Source organism: Oryzias latipes, chromosome 24 (assembly GCF_053564925.1).
Source record: "Oryzias latipes strain Hd-rR chromosome 24, Olatipes_Hd-rR_3.1".
Taxonomy (NCBI): Eukaryota; Metazoa; Chordata; class Actinopteri; order Beloniformes; family Adrianichthyidae; genus Oryzias; species Oryzias latipes.
The window spans coordinates 15,095,546-15,121,557 of record NC_136260.1 but is presented as its reverse complement, the minus strand read 5'-3'; the positions used below and the strand labels follow the sequence as shown (position 1 = coordinate 15,121,557).

General features: G+C 43.3%; 1 protein-coding gene and 1 long non-coding RNA gene across 5 annotated transcripts in view; one reads left to right on the top strand and one right to left on the bottom strand.

The window, feature by feature from the left end:
• The window catches only part of mdga2a (MAM domain containing glycosylphosphatidylinositol anchor 2a), a 226,889-nt gene that overhangs the window by 105,049 nt on the left and 95,828 nt on the right, over positions 1-26,012 (top strand). For all 4 annotated transcript variants that reach the window (XM_023952708.2, XM_023952706.2, XM_023952707.2 and 1 more), the window contains exon 4: positions 24,661-24,857. In XM_023952708.2, the coding sequence (XP_023808476.1) occupies positions 24,661-24,857 (197 nt within the window). The remainder of the gene's footprint in view (positions 1-24,660; positions 24,858-26,012) is intronic.
• Positions 173-2,203, bottom strand: LOC144990075 (uncharacterized). Its single transcript, XR_013654006.1, has 4 exons — positions 2,117-2,203; positions 1,204-1,393; positions 995-1,124; positions 173-863 (listed from the first exon to the last, which is right to left on the bottom strand). It is a non-coding gene; the product is annotated as an uncharacterized LOC144990075 (long non-coding RNA).

The window sequence follows — 26,012 nt, the reverse complement described above, 5'->3', positions numbered from 1 at the left end:
ACCAGACAGAATAACTTGTGAGTTAAACTTAAAGCTTTTTTTTTAGTTAAACTTAAACTTTAACTTAAACTTTGTTACTAATCATGCTCAAGGTTACACAGTCTGCTGGGTAAGAGTTTAACATTCTTTTTCAAGTGAGTTGTGTAGTCCAATTACATGAAACACTTGTGAGTTCAAAGTTTAGAATTTTTTATTCAGAGTCAAACCATATCACTTGTTTTAAACAAAAACAAAACAAAAACTTTCATTTTTAAAAGTTTAAATGAAAATCCAAAAACCCAGCCAAATAAAAACCACGAGATTTTCCAGAATTAATAAATACTTCATAATCTAAAATGTAAGACATCAAAATAAATAGAAACATTAAAAAAATGTGATTTAATTTCCTCAATGAAATAATTAATGTTGCATTTTCCAGGGTCTTCCACGTCTCTACTGCTTTACCAACACAAAGGTGTCTGTCCTGGCCCTTTACGCTGACGGTCAGTCCGACACAAGACTGGATTTTCGGTTGACCCGCAGGACCATCGAGCATCTGGGTCGATGGTCCTGAAGCATCAGCTTCGGGTTCCTCACACTCTGGGGGGTCACAGGAGACTGACGTCCTGGTGTTTCTTTTCTGGCTGGCGTGTGGCACATCTTACAGTGTGGTAGCCAGAGTCTTTGACATGACACGGTCCACCGTGAGCGATGTTGTCCACAGGACGGCAGACCGCATCCTCCAGCTGATGAGCAGGGTCACCCAGCTTCCCAGTGGGAATGAACTACCATAAGTCGCCTCTGGATTTTAGCAGCTCGCTTGGTCTTTCTCCTTCCAAAGGGTCACAAGGAGCATTGATGGCTGCCACATAAGAATAAAGGCCCTAAAAGAAAATGCATGCTGTATGTGACTCTAATGCCAAATTTATAGATATTTTTGTTGGGAATCCAGGATCAATCCATGATTCACGGGTTCTACGTAAAAGCCCAATTTATGTAAATCAAACAAACCCACCTGAAGGATCCTTTTGGGTGATGGTGGGTATCCCTGCATTGCACATCCCATCATGCTGCTGACACCCTACAGGGAACCCATGAGGAATGCCATTGAGGCAGTTACAACCAGAACCACTCCAGAACACGCTCTGTTGTGAAGAGAGCATTTGGCATGATAAAGATGAGGAGGAGAGCAATATTTCTGAGGGCACTGGAAGTAAAACCAACCTTTGCAATGAAAATCATTGCCTGCAGTTCAATTCTGCACATTCTGTGCATCAGCAAAGGCGACTGCTTAGCCACAGATGTTGAGCCACAGCAGGACAACACCAGGAACATGCAGGACGAGCAGAGTCACGTCCGTCTGCAAGGACAAATCTTTGCTTTCCTTTCAGCTCCAACTGTGACACACATGACTCTAGAAGACCAGGATTATTGTTAACATGTATAAAAATAAATGTTAACATATAAAACGAAATTCTAAATATGTACATCTGATATTTATATGAAAATCCTTTTAAGATTGTTAAAAATAGCTCAGATTTAAATAATACATGTAAATTATTCATTTTTGTTCATACATTTATTAAACAAATTGGAAAAACAATGGCTGCATTACATTTTAGAACAATAATTTCAACTCAAGTAAACTTAACAAACTCTCCTGTCGCTGTTCCTCCCTTCTAGCCCTTTCCTCCTCTCTCTTCTGGGTCTTTAACATAAACCTTTAACCCAGTACGACAACGATTAACCGTTTATTAAAATGAAGTCAAATCTGATCATATGTCTCTACCCATCTGGCACGAGCTAGCTTGAAAACAAACAGGCTATCTTTCTCCATCCGCAAATGGATCGGATTTTCCTCATCCTCGTCTGTCCCTACATATATGAACACATTTAAAACATGTGTTAATAACTTGTGACTACGGTTAGAAGTCATTGCTTTTTGATGTAATATCTAGCGTTTGTTTTCAGCCTTCGACGCTAATTCGCGTTAGCGTTAGCTTTAGCATTACTGAAATTGATGAGCTACAAAACAATCTAGGTTGTTGATTGAGGAATATAACATATTAAACACATCATCTTAAGTATTTACAAATATATTTTACAACAGATACTGGATATTTTTTAATATACTTACACGTTTCGGTGGTTTTCCTTGCGCAACCGGCTGCCATTTTCGAATGATTCAGACGAATGATTATCTTGCGATAATCAGCCAACTTCCGTTTCTACTGAAATGCCTTCCGTTTCTGTCGAAAATTTCAGTAGTGTATGTGAGAGCATTTTCACATATGTATGTGAGAGCATTTTCACATGTGTATGTGAGAGGATTTTCACATGTGTATGTGAGAGGATTTTCACTAGTGTATGTGAGAGCATTTTCAGTAGTGTGTGTAAGAGCATTTTCACATGTGTATGTGAGAGCGTTTTCGATAGTGTATGTGAGAGGATTTTCACATGTGTATGTGAGAGCATTTTCACATGTGTATGTGAGAGCATTTTCACATGTGTATGTGAGAGCATTTTCAGTAGTGTGTGTAAGAGCATTTTCACATGTGTATGTGAGAGCATTTTCACATGTGTATGTGAGAGATTTCACATGTGTATGTGAGAGATTTCACTAGTGTGTGTGAGAGATTTCACATGTGTATGTGAGAGATTTCACTAGTGTGTGTGAGAGATTTCATATGTGTTTGTGAATGCTAATTCTGAATTATGTCCTACACGGCACCTCATAGATGGTAGGTAAAAGAACGTAAACACTGGAGCCGGTGTTGAAAGGGTTAAACCTTCATCACATGCACCCGTACAGGGGTTGACAAGCATGGGTGTTGCACGTTTTTGGGTCGTCTGGGCCCATGGAGGGCTGTACTGTACAGATGAGCGGCTGCATCTTAAAAGGATGCAGAAAAATATTAGAAAGGGGTTTTGTGGTCCACTTGGTTTGTGATAAAATACACATAATTTTATTTTTAAGAAAAAATGGCTTTGAAAAAAATGGAGTAAGCATGGTGACATCCTATTCATCTCAGAACGTCACAGACCCTGGACTCTTTGAAAGCTCTTTTAAAGACATAATATCTATTTTAGTTATTATTATCAGTGTAACAAAAACCCTTTGAAATGTGTTCTGTGGTCCTCTTTGGGCTGTGGTTTCCCACACTTTCATTTAAAAATGTCTGGATTGCTTTGTGTCAAGAAACGTCATGAAAATGGAACGTACCATTGTCGTGAGTGTATTATGAAATATTTGTAAGGCAAATTGAAGTTGCACACACTTATGACATGCAGGTGAAGATATTGCACAATGTCCTCACTAGTCATTATTAAGGTCTGCAGACCCCTTGCGCAGTGTGCAGGTTTCAGGGGGATTGAAAAAAATGTAGAAAAAATCGACTTCAGCCTTACGTGTTGATTAAGTGTTGCTACAACCTGTTGCTCGCAGCATTTTTGTAGGAAAAAGTGTGCATGAACAATTTTGCACAATGGGCTCACTGAGTGGTCTATGATCCTTATATTTCTTGCGGACCACCTCCGTGCTTTGACTTGACTATTTTTCACCAGAGAGCCAGAACTTTCACCCATAAACGCAGTTGTGACTACTGCATTAAGGAACTTGACTGACCAAAGTCAATGAAATAAAAAATGAAACTTGTGCTGATTTTGTGCGAATCAACACCAGGCCTTGTGCACTGCACTATTCAAACCAACCCACCGGGTGGCAGATATGGTTTCGCTCAGCTCACTTTTCCGTTATCTTTCTTTCTGCCGTCTTTCAGAGGGATTAAAAAAGACAATAGCTTGCTTTTTTTTGTGTTATCAGTGCAGAGAGCCTTTACTCCACAGCGAGAATTTTAATGAGGCCATTGCGAGTGTGTGAATTTTTTAGCGCATGTTCTCCTGTTTCGGCCTCCATGCTTTTTCTTTTCATTTCCTTTTTGGCAGTTGAAGTGCCTGTCTGGATTTGCAACATCTGCATGCGCGTGCGTCTTTGTTTTTTTGTTTGCTCGTGCGTGTCGCGGGGGAAACAAACGTCAAGGCTGCCCGTCAGGTTCGAGTGCACGGCTGAGCATGCAAGCTTCAACGGCGAGGTCCTGACTCGCACACAAACATCTTGGCTCATCCGGGAGGAGATTTCCTGAGCAGTGCAGCCGAGGACAGGGACACTTGGACGCGCGTCTGGTTTTGTTTGTCCGACCTCTATGGAGTTCAGGAAGGAGCTCAGAACTGCAGCTGATGCTGTTTGTTTTGAAGATCTGCTAGCTTTGCCTGAGCCGGTTGGTCAGTATGGCCAACACTTCTTATCATGTGAGGTGTCCAGTTCACAAGCTGCATGGTCTGTGTGTTTATCCAGGGCAAAAGCAGACCACGCAACCGCAGAAAAGACTGAGGCCCAAACTAAAATTGTAGTGTTAGTTTTTTTTACATTTTGTCACAGCAGCCAAAAAATGAATAATAAAGAAGAAAAAACAATAAGTCTCACTTTAAGAGAAATTTATTTTAGAAAATATAGGACAAGGAATGGACATTTCATCTTGAATGGCAAATCATATTAACATGATGGATAATAATAGACTCAACAGTTGTTTCTTTACTACCGGAACACATGGATGCATATTTAGCAGGGTGAAACATCGGAGGAATCTAGTAGATTAGTGCAACATTATGAACAATTATACAGATAACCATAAAAAACATGCTAAACAGTCAACGAAACTCTCTCAAAGAGCAACATTTTTTAAAAGTCATGGTAGCTGAAACCAGCACAGTTTGCCAATGACCTACTTGGAGGTTTTAGTTAAAAAGACCCTGGTTTTGCCAATGCATAATAGTTCACGTCTACGTCAGAAACAACCATGAATTAACTTGTGATTTTACTTTTTTTTTACTTCTGAGGTTAGATTTATTTGCCAAGAAAGCTATATGGGTGTTGAGATTTACAGAATTCTATATTTAATATTATCATCATTTAGGATCATAATAAAACTCAAATGGGGACGTGACCTTTAAAATAGCAAGAGACTTTTGACTGAAAGAGTATGTTGCTGGGCATTATTCAAAAAGTCTCCGGTTATGCCAATGTACAACAGTCTGCTCTTACGTCAGAAACCTATTCGTTTGTCAAATGGAATTTTTTAATCTGCTCCTGATTCAGCACAATTTGAATAAAGAAAATACTCAGCAATGGAGGTTTAGGCTTAAATTTTTTCGTATTAGTCCTCCATCATAAGAAAAATGCAGAGCTGCTTGCCCACGCGTCCTCGGGCAAGACACCGAACCCAATATTGTTCTTGGTTGTTATAAATTGTCATCATTTTTTGGCAGAGGAGTCACCATCAGTGTGTGAATGGGAGAATGGGACTGTTCATGGAATGGGCTTTGGGTCTTCTAATAAAGGTAGTAAAGTGCTATGTAATTATATGTCATTTATCATTTTAAAGTTTGAGCTTTTAACTGTCCTTTCATTCCTTGATTTTCGTTTGTGTTTGTAGCTCCGGTTGTATATTTGCTGCGGTTGAAGGATCATTGTAATATCACACGACCCACTTTTAGCCGTGTTAGCTGTGAGACAGATGGCCTGACATTTGACTCCAGATTATACTGGTAAACACAGAACTTCATGCCTGATGCAGGAACAGAAATATTTCCAGGTCATGTAGTTTAAAAACAAACAGATAAACAAATTCAGATTAGACATGATGATGTATATCGGTGGTTCTTAACCTTGGTCCTTGGAATTGAACTTGTTCCCCCATCCACGTCCTACATAATGCTAATTAGGAATGGGTACAATTTTGATTTTATTCTGTGCCAGTGCTTTGGAAATGGTTCCATTTCCTAAACAGTGCATGAACCAGTGTTTTTCAATCTACAAATGTAAGGTTTTGGTAACCTGTTAAAAAAAAAAAAACAGAAAAACACTCATTTTTCCACATCTAAGTGTGATGAAGCTGCATCACAGGGTGAAGGAGAGTGCTTACATGTACCTAAGATCCTTTATTTTATACATTCCTGACATTCTGCACTGCAGCACAGCATCTATGTTATTACACACGCTGGCAGTAGACACACATTTCATGACTCATTGCCACAATGACGATCTTTTCTCTGAGCATTGTACATCTAACTCTTAACCCTCAGGTCGCTAAATTAGAATCTTTTGATGTGAAGTATGGTCAAACGTTTGCTCACTTAACTTCTGTATTTTGACTGCAGCTCCACCCATCTTAAGCCATTCTTGTACGAGTCTGCCCACATTTGCAAGTGATTGAAATGTCAATAATTAAGTAGCAAAATGAAACACAGAATTCCATATTTTTAAACAGTTCCGCTACTATCATTTACGTCTGTACTGGTACCATTTTGGCACAGAGTTTCAGAGCAGGCGTGTTTGTTCAATCAAAATCTTGAATCAGTTGATCCAGATTATCAGTGATGTGTTTGAGAGGAATAGCTTGAAGATGAGGAGCATGGTAGACCCCAAGAAGCAAGGTGGAGACCTCTGGTGTACATTAATGATGGAACATTTTAGCTTTGTATTACTTTTAGTTCTAGAAGGTTAGCACAGTGACCTAACAGTAAGTCGCCCCTTAAATAATTTATGGAGTTTACATGTTCTCCATGAGCATGGGTGGGTTTTTTTCAGGAACATCGAGTATCGACCAATCATCTACGCTTGGAGCGAACCTATGGACAAAATATCTTCACTTGCTGGCTCATTTAGAATAAATGGTCAATAGTGTAAACTTACATAGCACTATTCTACCTTGATTAAGACCTTAGCTGCTTTACAGTCACAGTCCCATTCACCCGTGCACACACACATTCACACAAAGCTGTAGCCAAAAGGAGAAATAATGCATTCAGTGTCTTGCCCAAGGACACTTCGACACAAGGGCAAGTAAGATAGAATCCAAACCGAATTTGCAAGCGTCCAGTCGGAGGTCAACCACTCTACCTCTCCCCCACAATAACCCCCTCCCCCTAGTGCTCATCTAATACTGGTCCATTCTTAACAGAATGGGCTCACAAAAACCCAATCCCATGTTTACCATGACCTTCTAAGCTATTGAGGATAAAGAACTGTAGACGCACCCACTTCATTCATCCTGTGATTGGATGAGACTATACTTGGCAACCATTGTTGCCTCTTTTTTTATTATATACTTTCACACAGTTGGTATTGCATTGCTAATGGAACTAATATTGAAAAAGAGAGCCTGAAATTGACTATTGTCCACAGCTATATAGCCTCTGGCACCATTTGGTCTCTTGGTTCTTTCCAACACAGTTTGTTAATGTTAAGAAAAACAAAAAAAGAAATTGGACTCCATTTATTTTTTCCTTGGTATTTTTTTCAATAAGTTATTCCAGCTTATCCTGTAAAATGCATCGATTTGAACTTTTAAGATAATTACAGATTTTAAATACATCACAAATATTGATGGATTTGACATGTTGAGTATTGATCATCAGTGAATTGTTCTGAATCTTTAGGAGCTTGTTATCTGACCACATCATGGAGAAGGTCTTTAGGTTAAAGCTTTCATGTCACCTTTTCTTTTCCTCCAACCTGAATGGTTTTCCTAGGTGCCTAGCTGAGATCACTGATCTGTGACCCGCTTGTTTTCTGGGGAGATGAATTAGAGAGGAGATGGGCAGAGGCAGGCGGTGCTTTCTGAGGCGAAGGATGAAGAGGAGGGAGGAAGAGATTCATTAATCCTCCACCTCAAAGAGGCAAACAAACAGAAAAAAAAGGATCATGCTTTTTTTCATTACCATAACCAAGAGGAAGATGCTGCAGTTTCTTCATTAGGGCTGCTGAAGTGTAATTTATTTTTAAACAACTTACAATGTCCACTTGTTCATGGACCGGTCCGGAACAAGAGGACATGGTCACAGTGATTATAAAGAAAAATGAATAATTAGGCTTTGTGCACAGCTGGAATTCTATATATGCCTGGAGCAAGATTTGTGAGATTTGCACCACTTTTTTTTTTTTTTTTTTTTTTTTTTTTTTTTTTAAACTTGTCTTGTCCAACAGCTGGGCAGACAGATGAGAGCTGAGGGCCTCTTGTGTTGGACAGATTTTACTTTAACAAGAGGGGTTATTAATCTTCAGACAAACCAAAGGTATGTCTGGATAAACCCCTTTTGTAATTGAGGCCAAACTTTATTAATTTCAATCATGTCTGAAAATCTTTGGTGTTGGACCGGACGGAAAAGGAAAGAGGGGAAGAAGAGAGAGGGACGATAGAGAGAGGGGGGGTAGGGGGTGATAATAGGAGGGGAAGGGGGATAAGACCATGAAGCAGCATAAAGCAACAAGTTTACTGGTTGTTAATCATTATGGTAACGTTCAAATGTAGTACAATAAGGGCGGAGCCTGTCCACACACACACTCAAATGTTATAAACACACCTGCTAGCTGCAAAAAATGTCCACCTGTCGACATATATACAAAACAGATAGTGTTCACACGCATACTTATGCCTTAAAACCAACTAGTGTGAAATATTTCAGTCATTCAGTCATGCAAACTGTAAGTGCAAAGGTGAGCTAACACCTGTGCTCAGGTGAGTGTTTATGTTCTTCTAAAATGGATGGTGGAACGTGGAAAGAAGGAGGGAGAGTGCCCAGCCATCCCCACCCCAAGACCCCCACCGCAGCAGCAGCGGCAGCCGGAATCCCCCCAACGCCAAACGGGAACCGGCAGGGAACAACCGCCGCCCGGGCGACCAAGCCCGCCACCCAGGCCAGGGCCAGCAGGACCGCCGCAAGGCCCCCAGAGCCAGAGAGCAGGGAAGCACGGAGGGAGAGAGAGCGCCGCCCCAGCCCAACCAGGAGAGCAGCCCCCCCGCCGCGCCGGGAGAACCCAACGCAGGGCCCCACCGGAGACGGACGCCCACAGCCCCAGACGAGCACCCCACCACCACCCAGGAGTTCCGGGCATCCCCCCGCCCCAACCCCAGGTACGAGCCAGGACCCCCCAAGGGAGACCCGCTCCGCGCTCCAGGCAGCCATCCGCCCGGCCCGCGGCTGGTCCAGGGAGGAGCGGGGCAGGGGCCCGCCGCCCCCGCCCAAGAGGGGGGGAACCCCGGGGAAAAAAAGAGGGCCCACAAGGGGTGTTGTAAATATGGCCCGACCAGGCTCGGCCACAGTTGGAAATATGGCGGGGCCCAGCGCCCAGGAGCAAGGACCAGAACCCTACCCCCAGGGACACGAACACTCCCGGCTCAGATGTAATGTGAACCCCCCCGCCGCGCGGAGAGAGCACCGCCGGGCCCAGGAAGCCGGCACCCCGGGGACACGGCCGCCGTTGCAAAGGGGCCCGTACCCCCCACCAGGGAAGAGGCAGGGGACAGATGGTCCTAGGTCCCACCTTCCTTGCAAAATGTGTGTGCGTGTATGTGTGTTTGAGAGGGTGTGTGTGTGCATGTGTGTGTGTTTATGTTGGAATGTATATATTGAGGGGGGAGGGGTGTGTGTGCTAAGGGGGGTGCAGTTAAAATTGGCGGGTAGGGCACTGAGGGGACATCTCCTGATTACTCACAGTGACGTCCCCTCACCCTCCCCACCAAGGGACCCTAAATGTCTAAGGTGTGGTTAAAATTGGCGGGTAGGGTGCCAGGAGGACATCCGCTGCTTGCTGGCAGTGATGTCCAAGCACCCCCCCTACCAAGGGCCCTACATGTCTAAGGTGCAAATAAAACCGAAAGAGGGGGGGCCCACTCCATACGGCAACCATGGGAGGGGGGCCACTGCCTAGTAAACCCCCCCCCCAAGGCTCATCGCAGGCTAAGCCCCCCACCCCCTCACCCTATTATGAGGTTATATGAGGAAGGGGGTAAGTTGGGGACAGCTGGTAGACTGTCCCCCGGTGGTTAGACAGCTGCTCCCCCCCCCCCCCCCCCCCCCCAGCAAGGGGGCCAGGCCCACCCAGCCCAGGGGCCCCACCCCCGGAGGCGCCGACACCCCAGGCCCAGCACCACCCCCCCCCACACAGAGGGAGAGGAGCCAGAAAGCGTCGGCCCCCCCCAGGAGCAAGCCCAGGCCCCCACCCCCAAACGCCGGCCCTGGAAGAGCTCTGGTCAGGCCTCGACGGGACCGAGGCAGCCGACCGGCCGGGGAAACCGCCGATGGCCTCAGCGGAGACCCCGACCCGTCAACCCCCCCTGCCCCGTACCAATAGTGCCCCCCCCCCCCCTCCCCCAGAATGCCCCCCCACAAGGCAGGGCCGACAAGACCCCCCACCCCACCACCCCCCAGACCCCGCAGCCAAAGCGGATGACACCCAGAGCGACCGGGGGCCCCAAGAGGGTTGTCCCGTCCCGCCCCAGAGCCAGGGAAGGGCCGATCCCAGCCCCAGGTGTAGGTGGGAAGCCCATCCAGCGCCGCTGGGCCCCCCCCCGAGCAGCGCCCCCCGCCAACCCCCCCCAGCACAGGCAAAGGGACCACCCCCCCAAGCCAAGCCAGACCACCACCCCACCCCCCCACCACGCACCCCCACACCCAAGCCCAGAGGACCACGCAGCGCCCCAGCCCGCCCAACCCAGGCGCCGGACCCGACCCCCCGACCAACGGAGCCCCCACCACCCCCCGCCAGGCACCGGAGGCCCCGACCCCCACCCCAGCCCACGGCAGAAGGGCAAGGAGCAGCGTCGACCAGGCCCCCCCCACCCCCTAAGTCACGGAGTTAGCTATGGGAGACCAGAGAGACTGAGTTCTTTCAAAGTTACTTGAACCTTGGGCTGACATTTTTTCCAAGCTGATATGATCAAGCAGCAGATTTCTGTGTTGACTTATATTTATATTTTTCTTGCTTTTCCAATTTATTAAAATAGTTTTTTTAGCAATGCAAAGAGTTATGAAAATGATAGAGCCTAATCCTCCTTCTACATCGATGGCACTCATGTCACCAAGCACACAAAGTGACGGTGAAGCTGTGATTGAAACCTTAAGCCAGACTGATAGATCGGCACATACCTGCTGCCAGAGAGCCTGGACAGGCGTGCAGAACCACAGTGCATGCATGTAATTGTCGGGTAGATTACTGTCACAGTGCTGACAAATGTCTGAGTTACTGAGACCCATCTTGAACATCCTCTGTCCAGTGTAGTAAATTCTGTGAAGAGTTTTGAAATGGATTAGCTGCAGATTTGGACTTTTTGTCAGTTTAAAGGTGTTTAGACAAAGTTCTGACCAAAAGCTTTCATCTGTGCTGATGCTCAAATCCGCATCCCATTTTGTTGTCGGAAGTGAAATATTATTATCTAAATTACATAAAAGTTTGTATATTTTGGAGAGAGTTTTATTCATTGTGAAATTGATCAGAGTGGTAACTACATCTGGTAGCTTTAAATCGTTGATTTGCACCACTTTAACATTTCGCACCAAGTCTGTTCCAATTGTGAGTACCGGTACATGCGCTAGTAGTATTGGTTGGCGACAGTCCAGTGTGAACACCATGTGAAACCAGGGGGAGCTGTGAGGGCAAACCTAAAAACCTGAAAACATCACGGGAACCAAAAAAAAACATGACTTAAATCCATAAGAGATCACTAAATGTAGGGACACAATCCTCCCAGATCTACACGTTTAGAACGGCCCAGTTAACTCAGTTTTCCCACATCTCCTTTCACCGGCAGTAATTACAACTAACTACACCCGCAGACTGTGGTCTTATTGGGAAAGTCATTACTTCTTCATAGTTAATGTAAAAGCATTGTTAGATCTGGATAAAGTTAGGAAGGAGGAACCTTCCATTAGGCTCAGGGCCAGTCGCATTAAAGACAGAAGAAGCCAGCGCGCTTTCCTACCCAGTGGAATTTAACTACAGGTAAATGCTGCATTCTGGAAGTGCCCTGTGAATAATTCAGCACTCGTCACTAAAGAGCAGAGGCACATGCCAAACAGTAGCGTGGCGTTGTTGTCCTACTGGAGCTTGAAAGCAACCGGCCAAGCTGGGTTAATGGTGACAGAAGAAGAACAGACAGAGGCTGTCAGCAAAGCCCTGACCACGGAGGCGTGACCTCTCTGAGTTCATTAAGTCAGGAGTTTTGACCTCCATCCACTGATACGACCATGACTCCACACTTCAGACCAACAGATATCAAAGTCTTCATGAATTATTTATCTTTCTAATTTGGATGGATAACGCTGCCAGCCAAGTTAATTAATTCTAAAAAGAAACAAAAAAACATTTAGAAGCTTTACATTCAGAAAAATCTGCTCTCAGTTTTCTGAAGACATTTTCAGAACATCAAGGTTTTAGCTGCTGTAATAATTCATAAAATGCCTGGAACATTTCAGACTAAGTTCAAGATGGTAAAAAAAGTGTTCAAGCGGTGTAAAAGGATTCTCAAAGCTTTATTGCCAATGATACCATTGTTCTACATAATCAGAGACATTGTCCACTGTGTGCAATTACTCCTCCAGTCTGCAGAGTGACAGAGTGAGAGGATTTGTCGTTGCGGCATTTTGGTGTCAGGGAGCCGGAGAGCGGTGCGAAAGGCTGCCGGTGCTCTTATCGCATGCCTCACGGCTCAGAGGATCATACTCATTTCCCCCACATATCTGCGCTGCACAGGCTACCGTCTCAAAGCGAACTCTGTGCAGGAGGAGGTGAATTGAAGAAAAGGCAAACTGTGCGGAGAGTAAACGACACGTTCGCTGCTCACACTCCATCAGAGAGCTCTCTCTCACGCAGATGTTACTGACACAGGTTATTACCTATAGACCTGCACAAAACAAATGCGCATGTTGAGTCATGTCATCTTCTTTTTTCTCATTTACATTATCGTATTTTTCGCAGAATAGGGCACACCGGATCGTAGACCACACCACCAATGAATAGTCTGTTTTTGAACTTTTGTCGTGTATAAGATGCACTGAACTGTAAGACGCATTAGCCGAAACAAAAGAGTCAGAAATAAGTCTCAGTCAGTCAGATGGTATTAATTGCATTCACAGAACGTGTTTGTAACACGGTACATCAGGGGTGGGCAATTCCAGGCCTCGAGGGCCGGTGTGTATGCATGATTTCCAGATAGTCTTGCCCTACTCATGGCTGTGTGATGGCAGCATACCCTGCCACACCAACAAACAAAATGGCGGTAACCTCCTCCCAGCATTGCACACTTTCTTTTTAATTGTATTATTTCAGATTCTTTATTCTTAAATAAATGCACACATTTTTTTTGAGTTAAAACACACATTTATTCTGTTTTCAGTGTTTATTTGTAACAAATACAAGTACATATGTTTAGTTAACTAATTTTGGGTTTGTTTAATTAATCTCACCTGTTTTTAAGTTGACATTGCTGAGAGTGCAACTGGTCCCTATGGGTGTGGCTGAGATTCTGTTACTGGAGCTGTGCTGTGAGGACTGAAAAAAAGAGGAGCTCAAGTCTTCACAGCCTTCAACCCTTGTGCTATAGATGACCCCATCCTTACATTGACGTGTTCTCCCTACCATGACAAAGGTGGATAAAGGTGGAAAGATTTCATATAATCCAAGGACACCAGTGAAGATCACAAATCATTGAAGAAAAAAGGTTCAGCGCATTGTCTAGTGGGTCTAGATGACCCAACTCCCAATGTTAAAATGCCTAGGATAGCACAAGGGTTACATACTACAGTCAGACAATTGGACAGGTGCCATCTACAGAAGCCTCCAAGAGAAGAAACCAATTGACTTATTTATTGTTTATTTGCTTTGCTTCTGTTGGTCATTATTCATTTTGTTTTACTTTTGATGTTTTTGTCTTTTCCACTAAGAGACCAAGTTTTGTGTTTAGTCTTGTCTTTATAGTCTTTGTTAAATGATTGTGTAGTCATGTTAGTTTTCCCCCCATGTTTCTCAAGTGGTCTGATCAGCCACTATATATGTTCCCCTGTTGTATCTTTGGTTAGGTCAGTTTGTTTCTGTTACTTGGTCTGTTCAGTTGCTTAAGTTAAAGTGAGGTTTGTTGCCTGAGGTGATTATGTTTCTGTTGAGCCCAGTTTGTTCAACCTTTTACATTTTTTGAGAAAAATTAAAACTTTCATTTTTTTTTGATAAACTTCTGTTGTCCTCTATGGCTGCTCGATCCCTGACAACCTGGTTCAGGTGTGTCCAGCCAATCAGAACATGCCAGAGCAGGGTATGTTGGAAGACATACAGGAATGCGGCCGTCAGTGCCCACCTCTGCGGTACATGTTAGCCACAGTAGCATATTTACAATACCTGCCGCTGAAAAATTATTACTGTGCGCTTGCTCTCAACCTTGTTAGTCAGATGGAAAAAAAACACAGTTGGACTCAGCTACATATTAGTCATGTTAGCATATTCACAAAAACCCCCGAACTTGTTTGCAACTTGCAAAAAAACAGAGCATCATGTACCTCTCAGAACTGCTTTGACATCAGTTAACAAGACCTGCTACTCTTGAGTGAAGGCAAGTACGCCCTGGACAGTTCGTCAGTCCGTTGCAGGGTCTAGATTGACATTTTGAACAGTGTAGATCTATCTCTAACCATTCCTAAACCAGTATGGGTTTTTGCTGTTGTCTTTGGGTTGTTGTATGTCTCAAAGTAGCAAGTTTATGTTAGTCAGGTTGGAAGACTGAGCCGACAGTTTCCAGGCAGAAATACGCCTCAAGCTCCACACTACCTCCATTGGCCAGAATTTGTCCCATAATTCCTCTGGGTGCCATGAGTTCCATTGTAAACAACATACAGTACAATATACACATCTGATCAGAACAAAATGACTATTCAAATTACAGATTGTTGTTTTTGGCACTTTAGCGGTGGAATAGAGACAACAAAGTCAGAGAACGCGGAAACCTGGCTTGTTTTGAGTCTTGTACAAAATAAAATCCTTTTGGTTTAATGTCTTTAGAATGTAAACTACTGCAGAATAATTTTTGGATTGATTGGCCAGACTTCAGTCCCCTTTTGTATCAATAAGCCTTCCCAATCCATGATTGTCTGTGATTTTTTATATTGAGTCTTTTCAATTCAAAGATAAGAGGAGGTTGATGAACCCTGTGATCATCCATCCATCCATCCATCCATCTTTTACCACTTCTCTGGGCCCGGTCATGATGGCACCAATCTAAGCAAAGAAGCACAGATCTCCATCTCCACAGACTTTCCACAGTTTTACAGAGGGAATTTCTAGGACCACCCAGGCCAGCAAAGAAGAAATGTCCCCTCCAGCAAGTCCTAGATCTTCCCCAGATACTCCTCCTAGTGTGATATGCCTGGAGCCTGGAACTTCCAGGAAAATATATCCAAAAAAGATACTAGACCCATGTCAGCTGGCTTCTCCCGCTGTGGTGGAGCAGTGTCTCTTCTCTACTCACTCTGTACAAGGGAGAACCCAGCCAAACTGCAGAGGAAACTCATTCCATTTAACTTCTGGGATCTTCTCCTTTTGGTCACGACCAAAAGTTTATGACCATGGGTGTTTGTCATAGATTGACTAGTAAACTGAGAACAATGTCTTTCAGTTCAACACCCTCTACACTACTGATTGGAACAGCAAATGTTTTACTGCACCTCTCTGTCTGTCAACCTCATGCTCCATCTTTCTTTCACAAGGCCACAACATACTTTACCCTTTAACTGCCTGCTTATCCAAATGGTAGAGCACATTTTGAAAACACATTTGTAAAAGCATTGATTGAGGGAATTACTCACCCAAGCAATAAAAAAAAAAAAATCATTGATTTTTCATTTCTTGGGGCCGAAGCTCTCTACCTACCCTGACAAGGCAAACCGCCTTTTTCCAGTTGAGAATCAGAGGCCTTGGAGGCAGGATCCTGTGGTCACAAATAGTTTTAATTGGGCTAATTTGGTACCATTTTGGCAAAATATGATGTAATGAACTCCCATATCACAGAAAATGACCAAAAAGCGTATTCCTTCAACATCATTAGTTGTTGAGCGTCCAATAAAGCCAAACTAGAATTGACCAATCAAAGCTTTCCATTTGTCTTTTCATGGTACTTTTTTTTGTAATATAAGGCACACTTAAAATCCTTATTTTCTTCCTAAAAAAAACAACAGTGCACCTTATTCAGAGTGCCTTATATATACAGATTCATTCTGGTGGGTGTTATTGATGTTGATGTGAATTTGAGAGATAGACGGCGCTCTGGCGAAATGTTTGGTTGCATGTCATTGTGAATCTGTTAACATGGCTAACGTGCAGCAGTGTCTGACTGTGTTTCTTTTTTTTAAGGTAACTATCAAGGTTGGGAGTTGGCTTAGTCACGGTAATGTTTGTTTTAGCTGTATCATTCTGTTCTTGTTTTTTTTACATTTTACTATTAGTGTTGGGTTATAAGTATTGAAAATACAGTAACTCGGCCAACATGTAGAGTTTCAGACTAAGTATTTTTTTGTGTGTTCCTAATAAGGTTGGGAGTTAGCATATTTACAGCAATGTCTATTTTTGTGGCAGCACTCTGTTATTTTTTACATTTTGGAAGATATAGCTGTTGAGTCTTTTGTCTTGCTCAATGCATCTCATAGTTCAGCCTGCCTTATCTATGACATAATTTTGAAAACGGACCATTCATTAAGTGTTCGATATAGTGCAGAAAATATGGCAATGCTAACCTGTAAACTCTGGGGGCACGGCACTTACGCACTGTCTAATATATCCAATCAACTAAGACTTAAGAAGTTGAATCGACCTCCATTGCATCAATGGTCATAATGTCAAACCTGATGGGTTTCAGTACAGATTTCGGGTCTGTTGGTTTTCCCAATAGACTGCGGAATGTGGAAACCCAACAATCTTAACACAACATCCCCTCATTCTGTTTGCTATCTTTACCTTTGCAGTTTGCAGACATTAAACCTTTCTGTGCTTCTTTGACGCCATCCTCACAAAAGTATGTATGTGCCTGCATAGCGCCAACTATAGAAATGTCTATAAGTGGTTTTTCTTTCAGAATTCAGGGACATGACCACTAATGGCTAACACTGTAACATAATGACCTGCCTCACTTTGCATCACTCCCCTCCCTCCTGCTCTGAAAAAACAAGTTACCATGGCAATGTCTCTGCAAATGATTTTAGAAGACGGTACACTGAGGCACTGTGATGGTCTTCAGTCAGTGGCTTGTAAATACAGAGCACCCTCTTCTGCAGGAGGCAAGAGGAGACAAGACGGAAGCAGTGAGTCATTCCCCATCGGCTCAAATTGATTACATGCAGACAAGACGATCAAGAAACCCATCATGGCCAATGGTTTATAGGTATTCTCCTCACTACTTAATTTAACAAATCAGGTCCAAATCGGGGTAAAGACATTAAAGCCAAAGTAGACACAGTGACACCGAATGAGGATCTGGAGCGGAGTGCACGCATGTGGAGAAATCCATGTTTACACACATCTGTCTGTCCTTTAAAAAGACTGTTTTGGAACAAGGAAGCACAGAGTACAGGTTTGATGTGTTAATGAAGCTCATTCTTCGGTCTTTATCTTTACTTTCTTGAAACCACCCGTTGAATGTTTTAGAGGGCCTTCAAAGGTTGATATCTACTGGTCAGGTGAGAGTATCGCCACGTCGAGCCGTGAAGATATTGGTGATAAACAGGAACAGAGCTGTCTTGCACGAATGGGTTGCCGCTAGTGTTCACATGACTGTGTCACCCCCCCCCCATGTTCTGCTATCGGAGGACTGTGGGGATGAGAGATGCGTTGATGTGCTGGGAGGGACCGGCGTGGCCGCTTCACTATGGCGTTTAGCCCAACACGGAGATTTACCGGTCTGCGGCACTACGAACCTGCAATTACAAACCCTAACAGCACTGGCAGAGGCAGCCGGCACAGCAAAGTTTTCCTCTGGGCTCTGGGATTTAAAGCCTCACAATCAGTCAAGCGTGACTTAAGAAGCTAATTACACAAGAGCGACATATACACACACACACATGCACACACGTACAATATGCTTACAGGAGAAAGACTGATGGTGGAGGTGGAATTTGGTTTGAAATTCATAAAATTTTAATCCAGAGTGCGCATTTCCATATTTATCTCCTGCCTCCTAGCACCCACTTCTGCTCTGCTCACATTTCAGACCTATTAATAGCTCAAATGACGCCGTATAAAAATTACACTTGCAGAAAAACACACAGGTCCTCTCTGGTCAGGCCTCCGAAGACATGTGTAATTGTGGTAGAAAGGCCTGTCAGCGATTCCCTCCATTCTACCACAGACGGTAAATTAGCTGTTTAAAGCAGGAAATAGATGAAACTAAAGCCGAGTGATTCAAACTCCCCTCAGTGATGTATATGTTCTTCTCAAAGCAAATGCCTCCTTTAAGATAGCTCTGCAGTTGCTCTGTCTCATCTGCAGTGTAGTCCCTCCCCCCCGCCTTTGTCCCCCTCCCAAAGGTAATTGCTCTTACCTGAGACACTGTAATAGATCCTAGATGAAGTATTGACCACTGCTAGATTTTGATTAAGGGGCTGCAGGGGAGAACACGTCTTTAATGAAAAAGAGGAATCAGCATTCTCAGCCGAGACGCCGTGCTTTGCGGTCCACGGTTAACCAATCAGAACAGACTCTTGTATATAGAATCAACACATTTTCACACTATGAAAATTGCTGGTTTTGGTCGGTTTGTCTTATTTTTTATTTTTTATTTGGCATAAAAAGCTTTTGATCTGATCCTGTCTGCTACTCTGTTTTGATCATGTGCAATAAGAGCAAGTTGAAGTCAAGGCTGTCCCACATTTAGGCTAGGGTGCTTCTGATTGGATGGAACCACAATACAAACCTCACCCAGTGTGCTGTGGTATCCCTATGGTGTTCTGTTCAGAAGTGGGACTCATTTGTTGATTTACTCATTTCATTTGAAGTAGTACCATGCGAATCATCCACAACACTTTAGACATACCGGATCGGTCGAGGCCCGGGTTAACAACGACCGCCACCGATGCTGTTAACCTACAGGGTGTCGGTGGAAATTTGACTACTGTTGGTCGAAGAAAGAGGGGAGGCAGAAGGGCCCGTGGCCAGAGAGAGAAGGGAAAAGGCAGGAACATAGGTTTGAGAATAGGGACTCTTAACGTTGGCACAATGACAGGGAAAGGCAGAGAGCTGGCAGACATGATGGAGAGAAGGAAGGTAGATGTACTGTGTGTGCAGGAGACAAGGTGGAAGGGCAGCAAGGCACGTAGTATTGGAGGAGGATACAAACTGTTCTATCATGGTGTTGATAGGAAGAGAAACGGGGTAGGAGTGATTCTGAAGGGGGAGTTTGTAAACAGTGTTCTAGAGGTGAAAAGAGTCTCAGACAGGATGATGAGCTTAAAGTTAGAAATCGAAGGGGTGATGGTGAATGTAGTCAGTGGGTATGCGCCACAGGTTGGCTGTGAGTTAGAAGTGAAGGAGAGATTCTGGAGTGAGTTGGATGAGGTCATACAGAGTCTCCCCAGAGGAGAGAGAGTTGTTATTGGAGCAGACTTTAATGGGCATGTTGGTGAGGGCAATAGAGGTGATGAGGAGGTGATGGGCAGGTTTGGTGTGAAGGAAAGGAATCTGGAGGGACAGATGGTGGTGGACTTTGCGAAGAGGATGGAAATGGCTGTAGTCAACACTTACTTCCAGAAGAGAGAGGAACATAGAGTGACATACAGAAGTGGAGGTAGGAGTACCCAGGTGGACTACTTCCTATGCAGACGAGGTCATTTGAGAGAGGTTAATGACTGCAAAGTGGTGGTAGGAGAGAGTGTAGCCAGACAGCACCGCATGGTGGTGTGTAAGATGACTCTGGAGGTCAGGAAGAAGAAGAGAGGGAAAACAGAAAAGAAGACCAAGTGGTGGAAGCTACAGAATGAAGAAACTTGTGAGGAATTTAGGCAGAAGTTGAGACAGGGTCTGGGTGGTCAGGATGAGCTTCCAGATGACTGGGAAACTACAGCAGAGATTATCAGGGAAACAGGTAGGAAGGTGCTAGGTGTGTCATCTGGAAAGAGGAAAGACGGTAAAGAGACTTGGTGGTGGAATGAGGAAGTACAGGAATGCGTCCAGAGGAAGAGGTTGGCTAAAAGGAAGTGGGATGTAGAAAGGACTGAGGAAGGTAGACAGGAGTACAAGGAAGCGCAGCGTAAAGTGAAGAGAGAGGTGGCAAAGGCCAAACAGAAAGCTTACGATGAGCTATATGACAGGTTAGACACAAAGGAAGGAGAGAAGGACTTGTACAGGCTAGCCAGACAGAGAGACAGAGATGGGAAGGACGTGCAACAGATAAGGGTGATTAAGGACAGAGATGGAAAGGTGCTAACAACCCAGGAGAGTGTACAGAAAAGATGGAAGGAGTATTTTGAGGAGCTGATGAACGAGGAAAATGACAGGGAAAGAAGGGAGGAAGATGTGGTTGTTGTGGAGCAGGAAGTAGCAGAGATTGGAAAGGATGAGGTTAGGAAGGCTCTGAAAAGGATGAAGAGCGGAAAGGCCGTTGGTCCTGATGACGTTCCTGTGGAGGTATGGAAGTGCTTAGGAGAGACAGCAGTGGAATTTCTAACGAAGTTGTTCAATAGGATTCTAGAGAGTGAGAAGATGCCTGAGGAATGGAGGAGAAGCGTTCTGGTTCCGATCTTTAAGAACAAGGGTGACACGCAGAACTGCAGCAACTATAGAGGAATAAAGTTGATGAGCCACACAATGAAGCTGTGGGAAAGAGTAGTGGAAGCCAGGCTTAGGAAGAAGGTGGAGATTTGTGAGCAGCAGTATGGTTTCATGCCCCGTAAGAGCACCACTGAGGCCATTTTTGCTTTGAGAATGTTGATGGAAAAGTACAGAGAAGGTCAGAAGGAGCTGCATTGTGTGTCCGTAGATTTAGAGAAGGCGTATGACAGGGTGCCGAGGGAGGAGCTGTGGTACTGTATGAGGTCGTCTGGAGTGGCAGAGAAGTATGTCAGAGTAGTTCAGGACATGTATGAGAGAAGTATGACGGTGGTGAGATGTGCTGTAGGTCAGACAGAGGAGTTCAAGGTGGAGGTGGGACTACACCAAGGATCAGCTTTGAGTCCTTTTTTGTTTGCTATGCTGATGGACAGGCTGACAGACGAGGTAAGACAGGAATCTCCCTGGACAATGATGTTTGCGGATGACATTGTAATTTGCAGTGAGAGTAGAGAGCAGGTGGAGGAACAGCTAGAGAGGTGGAGGTTTGCTCTGGAAAGAAGAGGCATGAAGGTCAGTCGTAGTAAGACAGAATACATGTGTCTGAACGAGAGGGATCAAGGTAGAAGCGTTAGGTTACAGGGGGCTGAGGTGAAGAAGGTGCAGGAGTTTAAGTACTTGGGGTCAACAGTTCAGTGTGATGGGGATTGTGGAAAAGAGGTGAAGAGGCGAGTGCAGGCAGGTTGGAGCGGTTGGAGGAAAGTGTCAGGAGTGTTGTGTGACAGAAGAGTGCCAGCAAGACTCAAAGGAAAGGTGTACAAGACAGTGGTGAGACCAGCTCTGCTCTATGGGTTAGAGACGGTAGCAGTGAGACAGAGACAAGAGGCTGAGATGGAGGTAGCGGAGATGAAGATGTTGAGGTTCTCCTTAGGAGTGACCAGGTTAGACAGGATAAGGAACGAGTACATCAGAGGGACGGCTCATGTTGTCTGTGTTAGCGACAAAGTCAGAGAAGCCAGACTGAGATGGTTTGGACATGTTCAGAGGAGGGATAGTGGATATATTGGTAGAAGGATGTTGGAGATGGAGCTGCCTGGCCGGAGGGCAAGAGGACGGCCAAAGAGGAGATACATGGATGTCTTAACAGAGGACATGAAGTTGGCTAACGTTAGGGTAGAAGATGTCCATGATAGAGTGAGGTGGAAAAGGATGATTCGCTGTGGCGACCCCTGATGGGAAAAGCCGAAAGAGAAAGAAGATTTGAAGTAGTAGTTTGCAGACTGCTTTGTCATCACATTCGGAAGTTGTTTGTTTACATTCCAATTGTCTCATTTTCTCTCTTTGCCAATCATTGACGTCACGATAGTTTCTGTTGGGTTGCTTGTGCTCAAAATACAGTAATATGGTTCTGCGGTCCAACTGTAAATTGGCCAGGGGTTCCACATTCCAGACAGATTCGAAAACTACAGAGACTCAAGACAAAAACGACCAAACTGGAAGGATTTAACACTTCATTACTAAAGTCACATCCATGTCCACAACTTAAATAGATGAATGTTTTATATTTATATACCTCTTTACACCAAATGTTGCTAAAGTACCATTGAAATCCGGATTTCACTTAAATTAGCATAACCTTAAACAAAAAAACATAGAAGAATATTTTTCATGTGAGAAATAGATTCCGGCATAAAGAGTTTGTCCAATTTGGAATAAAAATACTGTTGCAATATTTTATTTATAAAGAAGACACAACTAGACAGGTTTAGTTTGCACTTTGTTCCAAAAAAAAATAAAGTTTAAATGATGTTTCTAAACATTGTGGATTCAACTTTTCAACCACATGGTGCAGCTCTACTTACTGGTATCTCCATACTGACTGATCTATTCTATTCTCTGTTGTTTTTCATAAGCACCAAATACAAAACACACAGATATATATGATTTTTTATTTTTGTTTCATCGCTCTCCTGGGTTGTTAAAACACTTCCTGACCCTGAGTTTTGATTGTAAAAGTCTAACCTCTGCCATTGATCAAAGTAAACCACAAAAATAAACTGCATCCGTTGCAAATATAATTATATATATTTATATAAAGCATTACCTTCAATCTTCTTGTCATTTTTCATGGCAGCATCGCAAATTTGGGGTCTGAGAGGTCAAAAATTCCCCTGCAGAAAAACTAAACTACATTTACTGCTACCTGGTGTAATTACCTTTTGGAAATCAATGATGTCCCTGTGCATTTTTGATCATAGTAAAACCAGAATAATCTGTATACTTTTTGATATTTCAAAATTTCTTAAAAAGATAAAATAAAAAAATGAAAATAACCCAATTTATCTGATTTTCAAAAAAGTTATTTTTTCAGTACACTTTGTCAGGAAAATGCAAGAATTCAAAACAAAATATATTTACTCAATTTGTCTGGACTGCAAATGCTCATAACTATGGGAACCACCCTCAACCTAGGTAACTAACTCTCATCGCTCATCGTTAGTGTTTGGATGGATTGTTGTAAGAAAGGTCTGAGTGGGTTTTACAAATGACAGAAGCACTTATTACTGTTTGTACGGTGCTGCAATTTAAAGAAAACACGTCTTATTTCCAGCAATAAAAAATGCACTATTTTTTTATTTCAATTTATTTATTTGTTTTTACTTATTTTAATATATATCTAGAAGAATTTGTAAAAAAAAAAAATTTTCAAGTTTGCTTTTTAAAGAAGACTTACAAAAGAGGATGAAAAATCTTTTTTTTTTCTTTTTAGTTCTATTTAAAAAATAATCAAACTTTTATTTTAATTGTTTTCTGTTATGAAAAGGACTCAGGATAAACGTCCATTTCAAGCTACAATAATGTTGGCTGTTTCGTTGCTGCAACAACCCGTCTGATTTCTTTCTGAGTACAAATAGTTATTAGCAGAACAGACACACTTAGGAATTTCACTAAGAAATTGCACCTTAAACTTCGAGGGTACTGACGTGCTTCTTATAATCTGAGACTTCCTGATATAATGGGATCAGAATGTTCTTAGAAAGGAACTTAAAAACAAAACATGACATTAATGTTTTAGCTTTTAAAATTCCCAGGTTTCATATAGAGATTAGGAAATCCATTCAGTGTTAGCTCCTCTTGTGGTCTCCAACACCTCAATTACCCACCTTGCTTCTCCCTAACTGATACACAAAATCACTCATTCATCCACTCAATCACCTTCCTCCTCATATGCAAAAGGTCAGCTGTTATCGGCCAGAGTTTTAGCGTGCAGGATAAATTGCATTAGTTTTTCTACCCCCCCTTAAATTGCCTCTCTGCTCCTGATAAAAACTGATTGCATCTGTGATGGAGATGAAAGGGAAACAGCAAGTGCTGTGTTCTCCAAGCGTGCGACTGGACATAATCTACGAGGCGCGCATTAGCATGCTAAAAGACACCATGGCTATGATGAACACCATTTGCTGGGGCTTAATGCGATAGCCGAGTAAGATGATTAACTTTGAATCCGTTTAATCAAGCACAAGCGCCTCTTTCAAATGACCAAGTGTCTCCTCTCAGATGAGACATCCCTCAGATCTTCTGGGGACGGATGGATGGGCAGAAATTACAGTGGAGGCCCGGCAAACTGGATCCGTGATGGGACGGACATCAAACGTGCTTTTGGGTGCAGACTGTCTTGTTGGATGCTCTCACTGGAGTGCAGCTCGGACTGCAGTTCCAGTCGTCTGGGGAGTTGTAGTGCCCTTGAGCTGCATCCTATTGACTTTAGCACCTCAAGAAGTGGCTCTCCCACTTTTGATCCTGGTGATAGCTGGCTCTCCTAAGACGATAACACCAGTCTTTCCAAATAACCTTTAACCCCAATCAGCCTCTGCAGATTTTCAGAAATTGTGTTTGTGTTTACTCACATGAACAAAAAATTGATATCCACCTGTAAATCAAGATTAATCTACAGAACGGGGACACTGTCATTAATCGATACCGAGCGGTCGATATGTTGTTGGAGGGAAAGTCGTCTCTGACAGTCTCTCCCCGTGATCTCCCCACAGATCTCGACGACCCAGTGGTGACGGTACATCAGAGCATCGGAGAGGCCAAGGAGCAGTTCTACTACGAAAGGACTGTATTCCTGCGATGCGTGGCGAACTCCAACCCGCCCGTCCGCTACAGCTGGCACCGCGGACGCGAGGTCCTGACCCAAGGCTCGGATAAAGGAGTGGAAATCTACGAGCCGTTTTTCACACAGGTAAGACACAGCAGGCACGCCGTGGGGCTCAGAAGACAGCGTAAGCATTTCCTTTTGTCCATCTTTAGCCCATCAACGCTTACACAAAATATGTTCTGCACATAAATGCTGATTATTAATTCTATCTATAATATGTGAGAGTTCTTAAACCAATGAGCGTTTATGAACACCATTGTAGATGCTTTTGGAGAAATACCAATACCCGTCAGATCTGTCTTGTTTATGTTTGGAACAAAAGAGCAAGCTTCCTATTTCCATATTTTTTATAGAATAATAAACATTTGAAAACCTTAATATTTCTTTTCATTCTGTAAGGATCTAAAACCAGCAAATGTTTGACTTTGTTATTGTTAGTACTTTATTTGGTCTTTTTATTTTTGACCCTGCAACAGACTAGCGACCTGTCCAGGGTGTACCCTACCTTCGCCCATGAGCAGCCCCGTGACCCTGAAAGGGACAAAATGGGTTCAGAAGATTAATGGATGCATGTTTGGCACATACACATATTGTTCTTTATTAGGGTCCAAACCAAATGCAGAACTTCAAAGCATAAACCTTTTAAAAACCTATCTGTATTTTGAAAAGAATAACTTTACCACTGAGGGAATTATGAGTCACCCAAACTTGACTGTTAAGTATTTTAATTAGTGCTTCAAACAAGAATGAACAAAGACTGACTTCCTAGTAGCTTAGTCATTTTCTTTTTCCAGGTATTTTAAAGGGAGTCAGTTCTCCTACAAGGAACCTTTCATATACAGTACAGACCAAAAGTCTGGACACAACTTCTCATTCAAACGGATGGGAAGGTGTATTCAAACATATATATTTATATGCACATTCACCTGCCACTTTATCAGGTACATCTTGTTGGTTCCTCGTTGGCCCCTTTTGTCTTCAGAACTGGCCTAATTACGGTAGCTGATAGGTGTAAGACACTTTTACATTTAAGATACAACAAGAACAAATCCCAGTACAAATGAACAAATACTAAAGCACAACAGCAAATCAGAGAACAAATTACCAAGTCCTGAAACACAACCGCAAATTAATGAAACACAACAGCGAATCGCAGAACAAATTACAGAGTTCTAAAACACAACGACAAATCCAGGTGCAAATTACCAAATCCAGAAACACAACAATAAAAGCGGAGAT